Source organism: Bombus vancouverensis, chromosome 2 (assembly GCF_051014615.1).
Source record: "Bombus vancouverensis nearcticus chromosome 2, iyBomVanc1_principal, whole genome shotgun sequence".
Taxonomy (NCBI): Eukaryota; Metazoa; Arthropoda; class Insecta; order Hymenoptera; family Apidae; genus Bombus; species Bombus vancouverensis.
Window position 1 is genome coordinate 2,386,816 of NC_134912.1, and position 12,374 is coordinate 2,399,189.

The 12,374-nt window shown below is 28.5% G+C and overlaps 2 protein-coding genes across 8 annotated transcripts; both read right to left on the reverse strand.

Annotated features, from left to right (window-relative positions):
- Positions 1-672: 672 nt before the first annotated feature.
- LOC117163919 (anillin) lies at positions 673-9,762 on the reverse strand. 6 transcript variants are annotated; one of them, XM_033346654.2, is made up of 24 exons: positions 9,527-9,762; positions 9,305-9,435; positions 8,839-9,225; positions 8,418-8,743; positions 8,131-8,344; positions 7,928-8,055; positions 7,736-7,841; positions 5,764-5,881; positions 5,286-5,458; positions 5,023-5,217; positions 4,255-4,723; positions 3,880-4,160; positions 3,695-3,797; positions 3,380-3,615; positions 3,194-3,301; positions 2,904-3,106; positions 2,695-2,827; positions 2,343-2,595; positions 2,097-2,258; positions 1,756-2,012; positions 1,507-1,677; positions 1,207-1,429; positions 988-1,132; positions 673-922 (listed from the first exon to the last, which is right to left on the reverse strand). In XM_033346654.2, the coding sequence occupies exons 1-24, from the start codon at positions 9,570-9,572 to the stop codon at positions 811-813; spliced, it is 4,680 nt and encodes a 1,559-aa protein (XP_033202545.2). In that variant the 5' UTR covers positions 9,573-9,762; the 3' UTR covers positions 673-810. The 6 variants fall into 6 exon arrangements, with proteins under 6 accessions (XP_033202545.2, XP_033202539.2, XP_033202544.2 ...); XM_033346648.2 differs by lacking the exons at positions 7,736-7,841; positions 7,928-8,055; positions 8,131-8,344; ... (2 more) ...; positions 9,305-9,435; positions 9,527-9,762 and adding exons at positions 6,075-6,201; positions 6,572-6,626; positions 7,243-7,303 and having other exon boundaries at positions 4,255-4,792; positions 5,764-5,949; XM_033346653.2 differs by lacking the exons at positions 7,736-7,841; positions 7,928-8,055; positions 8,131-8,344; ... (2 more) ...; positions 9,305-9,435; positions 9,527-9,762 and adding exons at positions 6,075-6,201; positions 6,572-6,626; positions 7,081-7,236 and having other exon boundaries at positions 4,255-4,792; positions 5,764-5,949.
- A 434-nt stretch (positions 9,763-10,196) lies between these two features.
- On the reverse strand, positions 10,197-12,371 carry LOC117163920 (uncharacterized). 2 transcript variants are annotated; one of them, XR_013061852.1, is made up of 3 exons: positions 12,268-12,371; positions 10,834-12,174; positions 10,197-10,768 (listed from the first exon to the last, which is right to left on the reverse strand). XR_013061852.1 is itself a non-coding variant. In XM_033346656.2 (2 exons), the coding sequence occupies exons 1-2, from the start codon at positions 12,328-12,330 to the stop codon at positions 11,032-11,034; spliced, it is 1,206 nt and encodes a 401-aa protein (XP_033202547.2). In that variant the 5' UTR covers positions 12,331-12,371; the 3' UTR covers positions 10,197-11,031. The 2 variants fall into 2 exon arrangements, 1 of the variants encoding a protein (XP_033202547.2); XM_033346656.2 differs by having other exon boundaries at positions 10,197-12,174.
- Between the last annotated feature and the right edge of the window lie 3 nt (positions 12,372-12,374).

The following is a 12,374-nucleotide window of genomic DNA, read 5'->3' on the forward strand; positions in this document are numbered from 1 at the left end:
ATTAACGATGATAAAATGTAAACAAAATATTTATATAGGAAAATAAAAAATATAAAAATTTTTCAGATACAAAATTTTTAAGCGATACTATGCTATACGTACAAAATGGTATGTACTTTGTGTTTACATATATGTATATTTGACTATATATTTGTTAGTGGCTATATTAATACGCTATTATTTTTCTATTTACAATATAAGAATTACGTTACACATCTAGTACTAAGATACATAATTAGAATTTTCAATAGGTTCAGATGCAACCTACGATTAAAAATTGTAATCAGGTTCAATTTCATGATCATATTAATTCATTAAAACACATTATAAGAAATAGGAAGCCATTTTAAATCATACATAATTTATAATATTTTAAGATTTTAATAAATAATTTCCAATTTTCATATTTTGTTTTGCAACTGCTTTTTGTACAAAATTAATTTAAATTATTTTACTACAAGAAAAAATACTCCTTATATTTTTTGAGATTATTTATCTTGATGAAAAATATTTTACTACATTACTTATCAATAGCGATTTGATTAAAATTGTGCTGTTTTTATACTTTAAACTTTCTAATATTAAAAACTATTCGTATTATTAATTTTTAGCAAAAACCTTTTTGTCATGATTTATCAAATTTATAATATGTAGCTTACAAATACATATAGATAAACTATATTCAATCAAAATTTAATTGCGTCATTTAGTATACAAAAGTATATATTGCGTACAAACGTGTATACGCACTACACGGATAAATAAGTGCACTTTGACACGCTACGATTTTTTAATATTTTTACTTACAAATTATTGCGATAATGTCAATGGCCCACCCCAAGCATGTATCAGATTTAGTATTTTATTAAGTTTTGAGCACCATTCTAATCTATCTTCTTTTGTATCAGCTGATAAGAGATGCCTAAGAACAAGTAAAGATTAATTAATTGTATTATTAATCAAATAAAATAGCTGTAAAACACTTACCTAATTGTCGTTGTCGGACCATTTCTAACCATAACTAAACTATCAACATCTTCAGGTTCTGTAGCTCTAGTTGTTTCAAGCAAACAGGTATTAGGACGAGCACAAATATCTCGAGAAACTAATCCTACATTTGTTGTACTAACACCTATATAAAACAATGGAATATATATATTTAAATCATATAATATACCGCAATGAATTAAAATAATGAAGAATTACTTTGTAAATCTAAGCTCCCAATGGGAGCCTTTTTCCGCTCGTCGTCAGGATATTTCCAATATGATAAAGTAGGACCTTTGAGCAAACACCATCTACGATGCCAAGCACCGAATCCAGATACATCTTCAAACATTGTAAGAAATCCTCTATGTTCAACTGCTACCGAAAGTTCACATGAAACATACATCTGCAATCGGCCTTCTAATGGGGATTGTGGCAGTACCTATAAAGCGTTAATTAAAAAATTGAGATTTGCATCAAATAATTCCTATTAAATGAATAATTATTAATTGTACTTACCTTATTCAATGTGAATTGTTGTCGATGTATTTCTTTCAAACTAAAAATGACGTAACCAGATAGTTGAAAAGCTGGAGATCTAACAGCAGATGGCCCAGCTGGACTTTGCAAGCTGGGCATTACTAATCGACTTTCTTGTTTCAAAAATTTCTTTGGGGTTTTATTTACCAACTGCAAGATATTTAAATTCTTAATCAAATATAAATATTCTTGGTAAACTTTTATACATACACAAAAGCATGTACTTACCTTTTTATTACAATTACTGCTACTATTACTACTTCCACTACCACTATTAATATGATACTTAATTTCATGTGGTAAAATCTCTGGTTGTGTCTGTAATGAGTATATTTCAATAGTAATTTTAAAGTCATTATATAAATCATTTAGTTTCAATGTTGATGGAAATCGGAGACACGAATCACCAGGTTCTGCTACAACTACAGGCGTAACCACTACTTCTTCTAAATACCGCATCAAACAAACAAAGTGATAACACGTACCTAGAATTAAAAATTTTAAAAAATAGATCTCTCTAGTGGAATTTAAATATGGCTTTTAATTTTATCTTTGAACATTCTACTTACTTGTACCCATACTACGAAAATAATCTCGTTTGAGAGGTAAAGTAATAGCAGAAACTGTTACAGAACCACTTTCTTGCATTTCGGGTGTAGGAGTAACAGGTTTTAAAGTACCTTCAACCTTTAACCGTTGAACTTCATTTAGAGCAGCTTGTCTTCTATGGGCTGTAATAGTAAATATGTATTTTATGTTACTTAGTTGATATATAATTAATGAAAATATTTGTACAAAAATGGGTAGAACTGTACTGGCAACAAGCAACAATCTCTCTCCTTCAACCTGTTCCATGGAACCATTGAACTCCACAGTAGAAGTACATAAATTCAGTGCCTGACTAGCTTGACTAATAATTGTCTGCTGTTTGCATACTTCATCTAATAATCGTTTCACTTTTTCTTCCACTAAAATTGCTTCGTGTTTAGGATCAAATTGTGTTTCATCGGGAATAGTATTAGTTGATACTTGTGTTCTTGATATTATCCGTACTGGTGTCTTTGGCGTCTAATATTATTTTGATAATTAATATTACATTTCAAGTTTGAAGATTTGAAAAATTTAATTCCAAATTTAAGAATTACTGCTTATATCCATTTAGCTTACTTGAGATTGTTGTCGTCTATAAAAACTGACACTGCGTAGTAATGGCTCACAATTGTCACCATCAACAATGTAAGGCTCTGTCTTTTCAGGAGATGCTGAAGAAACTCTTATTGTAGGTGAACGATATGGTGATCTTAAAAAATGACAAATAATTTCAATTGTTAGGAACGTCAAATCACCGATATTTAGTTATCGTCTTTCTATCTTACCCTTCTTTATATTTGAAACCTGTTGAAGTCATTAATGGGCTTTTACCTCCCTTGTTTACTTTAGGAGGAGTTGGTCCCTCCTCTGTATAAGAGCAGCCATCATACCCTTCCTGTTGGGGGAAGCATTCATCTAAATACTCATCCATTTCATTCAACACTGAAATATCAGAAGTTGTACTATCTGGATCTGGGTCAATTGATCTCTGTAATTGTGTCATTAAAATATTAATAATAAATATATACAATTTTACCATGTATTACAAGTATTAATTTAAAATATCTATATATACCTTTTTATTTAAGAAAGATTGCTCATTTACAGCACGTAAAATACTTCTACCAAGACTAGTATTCATATCTCCACTTTCTTCTTCACTTTCAATCTCACTTTCATTATGCTATATTAAATGTATAACAATTATACAAATCACATAAAATTTCCTATTACTATATTCATATTTTAATTAGTATCCTACCTCCACATAGTATTCAGCCTCTGTACTCGTTTCTGTACCACTTTTCTCATCTAAAGTAGCAGTCTCTGCTTCTGTACTGTTAACAGTATATTCTGTATCCGTTCCTGATTCTGCAGCACTTTCAATTTCGGAAAGATTAGGATAAAGATGTCCAGGTTTAGGTGGAGCAACTCGAATGCGTTTAATATCAGACGTTACTTTTGCTTGTTGTGTTGGTTTTGATGGAGTTCCTATAACTTTGAAATAGGAGAAATTAAAATGAACTACAAATAAAAGATATCAAAAATATATAACGTTTATATAAATAATTTATACCTTGTCTTTTACTCGGTGAATTTTTATTTTGATTTAAAATTGACTTCTCATTAAAAAGATGCGATTGTGGAGGAGGTGGTGGAGGAGGTGGTATACCATAATCCTGCAAAAATAGTGCCAAACATATTCATTGCTTTTCGCTAAAAATACATTTAGAAACAATGTAAAAATAAATATCTACTTACAGGTGCAGGTGTTGGTTTTACTGGACAAACTGGAGAATTTTTAGGTGAATTTGATTTTCCCTCACTACTTTCACTTGTTCTTATGTATGAACCAGTAACTGCTTGTGCCATTTTTTTGTTTCTGTTAAAACGGGAACGTAGCATATCTAATTCACGTTGTCGTTCCAGATAAGTGTTATGTAAAATATCATTTTCTAGCTCTTGTGTATTTAAGCCTTGTTCAAATCTTTCTCGCTGAACATTAACAGTATTATTGGGTATATCAGCTTTAGGTACCTTTGCTGTAACAAAGTCATCACATATATGATAAAATTAATTTATTATTGCTGAATTACGATGATCTATATTTTTGTATAATTACTCTTTAATATCTACCTCCATTATTATTTGGATGCACTGTCGATGAATTACTCTTATCTTTTTCTTGTAACTTTTTTGGTGGTATAGACATAGCAAGAGGTGCCTTGGGTAATAATGGAGCTTCTCCTTTATTTTTCTCAAAAATTGCCATCCTCTCAGAAAGAGTCATTTGGGTAGGATCTCTCGTCTTAGTTTCTGTGGTTTTAGATTCAAATAACGAAGCTTTGCTCAATACTGAACCTGGACTAGATTGAGCAGGACTCTTAGGAGAGCTACTATAACCAAATCTAGGTGTTACTCGATTACCATTTGTATTTGGTGTTGCATTTCTTGATGGTTTCTCTGGAGTATTAGAACTTTTATTATCAGTATGTTTTGATGAAATTTCTTTTTTGTAATATTTTTCACCACAATTTGTTGTAACAGCTTCTTGATTTTGTTGAAGTCGTTTAGGTGACGAACTCGAAGGAGCCACATCTTTTCCCTGAGAACAAGACTTATAGTCATATACAAGGCGAGTATCGCTTTGTGTACGACTAAAGCCTTGAGCCTCCTGTAAATAGTATTTTAATCTAACAGATTCAACTACTTGCAATAAATTTCCACCTTTATTCCCAATTGTTATATATAAGAAAAAGTAAGAAAAGTACAAGCTATAAATAGCACTTTTTTAGAGTGTATACATTGATTCACAGAAAACTTTCAGAAAGCTTTAGGCATATACAAGAAGCGAACTACCTATTAGATAGTAAAATTTGCTTATTATTAACAGAAATTACTTACTAATGTGTCCAATATGGTTTTATCCCACTTCAACTGTTTTGTACAGTAAGATTCTTCTTTCTTATAATTACTATCTTTGCTATTTCTATTTGTCTTGCTATACCCGCTTGTGCTTGGTTGTGGTTCTGATATAGATCTTACTTGCTCATTTAGTTTTGCTTGTATTCTTTCTACTTTGTTATTTACAGGTTTGACCTATAAATGATTCACATTAAACTATTAGTTGTCTAAAATATATAAATTAATATGGATAATTTATTTACCAAAGTTGGATGTGAAAGATCATCTTCCCAGTTATTAATTGTTGAAGCAAGAGCTGCTAATCTATCAAGTCTGGCTCCTCGTTTGGATGGTTTCTGTTCAACAACTTCTTCCTCTGCATTAAATTTTTCTTCTGTTCTATGAATGGGAGAACTCAGTTCTCCACTACTGTCATCTGTCAAAAAAGAGAGAATATATTATGTGATATGATATTTTATAAATTCTACAAAAATACAATAATAGGTCAACAAACTAATACTAACATATAACTATTTATAATAACAGTATATTGATAGAATAAAATTAATTAAATATAAAATAAAATTAGAACAACTCTTTAACAAAACAATTGCGTTTACCATTCATACACAAACCATATGGAGTGAGATAAGTATACATATGTAGGTGAATATCAAAATAAAGTAGTGTTAGAAACCAGTTTAAACTGAGTTCTGTGTGGGTGTATACAATGTGACTTACCAGAATATAGTTTACCAAGTCTTTGTAACTTCGACTTCACATTGCAAAGTCCAATGTCTCTATTCTCTTTATTAATATGCTGATTACTTTCAGTTTTAGATATAGATTTTCGTGAAGACTTTGCTGGAGATGTGTTCTCTGTTGATATTTTGGCAGGAGACTTGGTTGGAGTCTTACTCTTAGTAACTTAAAATTTTTGATATTAAAAATATTATAAAAGAACTATTTATCAGCATTTTATTTTATTGTAAATATAAATAAATATTGTCTATTGTTATATATAAAGAGAATAATATATCAAATATTGGTACCTGTAGCCTGAACTAAAATAGTATTTGTATCTTTCAAAGGACTCCGTCTTTTCTTTACATCATGTCCTGCGTTTGATAGTTGAGTATCTAATTTTTCTCTCCTTGATCTAGCCCGCTCCAACATACGCTGTATAATGAAATCAATTTACCTTTATTACAAAATATTGACAAAGATAAATCAGTATTATTCATTTACTTCTTAATATTAATATTATAACTTTTATTAGAATTATAAGACGTATTCAAAAATGTTTGTAAAGTTATTTAAAAAAGGAAACAAAAATTAACAAATAATAATATAAACAAAAATTGACAAATATACATATATAAATAAAATATTAGAAAAAGATTATTATATTGATATACAAATAATATTGATAAAAATTTCAATTGACGAAAATAGTGTTTGAATTATCAAACAAAGGTATTTTTTTTAAATTCCATAAACACCTCCTACTGCTGCTATTACGCATTACAATCAAATGAAAGTGCCATACCTGAGTGAAAGGGTCTATATCCATTATATTAATTGCTGTACTTAATCGTAATGCTCTGTAATTAAAATCATATTTATAAATAAATATAATATATATTTAATGCTGACAAATAATCAAAAGAAAGACACCCTTTATTCCGTACGTACGGGAATCACTTCCAATCACGATCATACAAACAGGTTTGGACACTCCTATATTGAAAGCATAGACAAGAGCACGATGAGGACGCCCGCCGAGTGAAGCCAAAAAAGATCAATATGAGGACAATATCAGGAGCATTTTCTAGTAGTTCCCTAGTTACATCCTACATATGTTATACATATTTGTGTCACACATGCGCAGGATGACTCCCAATGTTGTCACCATATTGATTTTTGGCTTTAATCCGCGGACACTTTCCCCTAGGGAGTATCCAGATCGTTTATATGACCGTACTTAAACCGTTGAATTTAAAGATAACCGCCATAGTAATGAAGCGCATGCGAATGCTTAAAACTGACAGATCTTACCTTCTATCGTTTTTTAATGATATTAATTGTATGACAAACAATGAAAATTCACGTTAAATGTTTATCGTTTTAATAGCAATATTTTCACGCAACGGAACTAACACAATATATGGAAAGACTTTTGCACAGTTCAAATGTGGCAAGAAGCGTCATAGGACTGACCTGACCAACCGAAGATCTGCGCAGGATTGGAGTACTGTTTTACTATGGCTGTGGATTGGAGCAACTGCAAACCTGTAAACGTCATTACTTGCGCCTAAAGAAGAGTAACATACGTTAGCATAGGGCAATTTGAAATGAAACGTTTCCATTGGTCGATGGAATAAAAGGACGTTTGTCGTCACAAACATCTTTTTAAATTTAAAAAATATAATCTTGTATATAAAATTCATCTTTCTTGAATATTAGAAATTAATACTAAATGAATAAAGCAAATAGCACTTTATAACAAAATATTTTTATTAAAATTGTTACAGATAATACTCCGTTTAATGCATTTAAATAGTTTTATATATATTCTTAAAGTTTATATTGTAATATAGAGTTAGGAAAATAACTATTTTCTTCTTCTCTGAAATATTATTCATGATTGTAGATATATTTAATCTGTGAAGATAGGAATGTGTTCTATTTTATGAAGTTTTATCTTTTAAACATGAGATGATTCATCTCCGGTATCAGCTGCCATGGCTTCACGATTTTCATATGCCCAAAAACCATGGAATTCTATCAAAATACTGACCATTGTATCGCCTTGTCCACTAAAAAGTATTAATTATAGAATAGATTATAAATATTTCGTTTTGCCTTAAAGCCCTGATCATAGACTGGCTGAGCAGTTACTTACCAGGACAATAAATCCTGTAATGTAATTTTACATGGATCTGCTGGTTTTACCATATCGAATATTTCATCTTTAACATCCTCAAAACTTACTGGTTCTTGACCATGCATTGTCATTTGTTCTTGTATAGCCTGGAAAACATATTTAATTGTTAAAAATGTGTATTAGAAAACACAAAATTCTATGTGAAGTATAAATATACAAACGCGGAAAAAATAATTAAGGCAGAAAGTATCCAAATAACCACGGTTATTAATATCAAGAATTCTAAACAGATAATGTAAGCTTTGAGGCTCGTGCCGATTTTCTAACGCTAAAACAAAGTCTAGGTATGTTTTATAATCCATTTCTCCTTCATATGTTAAGCATTCTTGAAATACTCTTTCCAAAAATACCCCAGTTAATGTTCCTGTACCATACCTGTGGAAAAGAATTTTGTGAAGTTATCATGATCATAAAACATAACTTCTTATTATCATTTCATTTAAATTACCCTGCAAGTTCTTCTTTGTTGAGCATCCCATTATGATCTCTATCAAGATTTAAATATTGCCCATAAACTTTAAGAGCTGATGGAGCTGAAAACCAATTTGCTTCTTGCAAGTCTTTAGGTAAATCTTCATCTCTTAATTCTAAGAGATCATCGAGAAAACTACATGCTAGAATATCCTGTATTCTGACTCTACCAGTTCTGAGAGGATCGAGAAAAAATAAAAATTTCCTCACTGCTGTACAAACATAAAATGAATGAAATGATTTTTCAAGTCCTTCAAGCTGAGGTAATGTTGGAATTAATTCTAAAATATAGTTCTCTAAATCCTATAAAAAACAAATAATATAAATTGGGTTTAAATGTTAATTACAATTGCAGTTTATATTGCTTTAATTGAAATAAGTATACTAATGAGACTTACTGATTCTCTAAGATACCCTTGGCCAGTAACATCATACAAAGAAAGACCAATTCTTGTTTGATGTAACCAAACCTTCCTCATAACATAGTTAAACAATGCCATTATACTAATTCTACCATGAGGATCACCTTGTTGTAATTTCGCAAATACAACTGCAGTAAAATACGGACTACATTTTGTCCCAGCTAATTTACCAACTTTCTTAAAATCTTCATAATTAATTAATTGCTCTTCTCCTGATAAAGGTGGACTATGATGTTTATCTAATAACACCCACAATGCTTTAAGCTCGTTGTTATCTAACAATTGTCTGGAACGTCTTTGCAAAAATAATGCTCGCGTTTCTTCCCGTAATTTTTGTGGCAAAATTTCGTCTTCTTTAGGTAGCTAAAACATACAATAAAACGTATAAAAGAATTTTTTTTGTATTTTATATTTTTTCTTATAAATTATTCATATAAATTACCTTAAAATAGAATTTGGGAATCACTTTATAAGTTAAATCTTTGTCTTTAGCTTTGGCGCCCTTCCATTGTTCGTATATCTTTTGAAAGTATTCATCTTCCTTTTGTTCATTTTCTTCCGATTTTATTTCTACTACAAAAATATTTCGCATATTTTATGTATAACAATAGCAATGAATATGTTGCAAGAAATGTATTAAACATCAGTTTCGATTGATACTTACATTTATTCACTGTTGCATATTTTCGGAGTACTGTCTCTAGCTCCATTTATTTTTGTTTTGAATGATTTGTAACTAAGGTTAGATTCTATAGTCATGATTCAAACACTTGCTATCTTGCAACTTACATTCCGGCTGATTTTTTTCACAAACTATGTATACCAGAATGTACATTTACGGTTCTAATATAAACATAAACGTAAAAAGTATATTACAATGCAAAATACAAATTTATGTTCATTTGTAAAACTTTATTCATGAAATTAGTAAGTACAAATACTATTGATTGTCAGAATATGTAGTTATTTTATTATACATATGTATATAAACGTTATATTTGCTTACTTTAAGGTTATCAAAAATTATTCTGAATTAATGAAATCATCTTTATTGTGTGAAATAGTGATATTTTTAATGAATGAAAAATATAAATGGCAAACTTTCTAAACTTCAATGTTCCTAAATTAAATTTCCTCAATTTTTGCATCTTGAATTCTGAAATCTTGAGCAATTATTTTATTTTTGTTTATTTCATTATATAAAGGATTCCCTTCAAATGTTATTTCTTCTAAATTTTTCAGTAATAATAAATATTGTATTTCAACTTCATCCTGAAATATATTTTTCATTATTAAGTTCAACATTTATGATGATTTATTTATACTTACTGTTAAACAATTATGAGCAACATAAAGTTTTTTTAATTTTTTTAATGATTTTGTAAATTTCAAGGATTTTATTTTATTATTCTCAACAGATAGAAACTCTAGATTATCATTTTCGATAAAATCTTCTACATTTAATAATTCAATTGCATTATAATCCAAAGTTAGAGATTCCAAAGTAGAACAATAAGTTATTTCTGAATATTTAATATATATTTACAATAAGTAATGTTATTAAAATACAAAGTATATATTAATTAGTTTAATGATATAAAATATTACCATTGGTACTTTGAAGGTAATTATTATTTAAAAATAGATGTTTAATCACGGGTAATTGTTCTTTACTAATATTTATTACTGTCTTAATGCAATTATGATCTAAAAATAAAGTGTATAGTTTTGGAAATATACAATTATTTTTGTCACAATCATTTCCATTAAATGCTTCCAGGCAATTGTAACTTAAACATAATGTATGCAAATACTTAAAGGAATGGAGACCACATAAATAAGTTATTTGATTCTTACTTAGATCCAAACTTTCTAACTGTGGTAAAATTTCTGCAGAAAGATCCACCTAATAAAAATTCAATATGTTATAGATATAGATATAATTTTTTTATACTCCTATAAATAACATACTTTTGACAAAGAACAGTCAATTAGACTCAGTTGTGTTATATTTGTTAGGTAATCTGTTTCATATATTCTATTTAATACATGTTTATCAAATTTATTGCCAAATATATATCTTGCTTCAGAAATATCAGAGTTTCTTATATATTCTCCAGAAATATACTATTAGCAAAATTGTAGAAAGCATAAGTATACGCATGATATTTAAATATTTATGTATCCAGAAAAACTAAAGGTTTTACTTACTTCAATGTTACTCAAGTGAAATATAATAAATTTTTTATATAATGTATCTGTACTTATTGGATTATTACAAAAATCTATAACATGTAATGTTTGCCAAGTTTTAACATTGTCTATTTGTGCTATGTTTCTTATTTCATTATTTCCACAGTAAAATTCTTGTAATGTATGGAATGATCCCATTGATTCCAAATTTGTTATTAGATTATTAGTCAAATCTAGGTATTTTAACATTGGAAAATTTTCTTGAGTGAAATCGTCCAAAATTGAAATAAAGTTACTTCCAAGATTCAATTTAATCAGATACTTTAAAGGTTTTGCAAAAGAAAATATGGGCAACAAACAACAAGTAGCACAAAGCTCTTGTACATTCTTTAATCCTTTCAAGATGTTTGATGCTGCAATAAGATTTTGTGATATATGAATATATCTTGCTTTTTCTATATTTTTCTTCTCCAGTAATTTTATCTCTTCCATATTTTTCAATGTATTATATTTCAAATAAACTAATTTTTTATGCCATTTATTATTTAGTTTACACATATTAAAAGCACATGGAAAATAATTTTGGGATAAATTAAGATCTTTACAATTACAATTATTAACAAATTGTAATTTTGATAAATATGTATGTAATAAGTATTCTACTAATTGAGGATCAGTAATATCATTGAAATGATTTTCATGTATCTTCAGCTTACACATGTTGGGTATATAAGTTATAAAAATACTAATACATTGAAGACAATACATTAATAAGTTCCATGATATATCCAGTTCTTTTAGTGAAAGTAAGGTTTCCTCAACATGTAATAATTTTATGTTATTAAAGCTTATATTTAATATTTCCACATTTTTTATAAATTTTGAATTTGGAAATTCATCCAATCGATTATAAGAAATATCAAATTCTCTTAAGTTAGGCAAGTCTAAATCTATGTCAACTGAATTTATATTTTGTCTAGAAACAGATATTTTTACAAGATTATATATTTCTACTTTTCCATAATTGCTAATACATCGTCTAATATTGGAATTGGATAAACATATAAACATTGTATCATCTATGGTACATGCAATTCTGCAATTTTCATATTCTTCTTCCTGTGAAACAGTTTGTAAATTTTTCCTTCTAAATGTTCTATATATGCCATATAAATTACATTAAGGTTAAATTAAAATAATAAAAATGATTACCTTTGTTGATTCATGTAATATATATTCATATTCTATTACAAACATAGGATTTTTTATGTTCATCTTGGTCAACTTAAATAATTGACAAATCTCATTTGAATTATTCT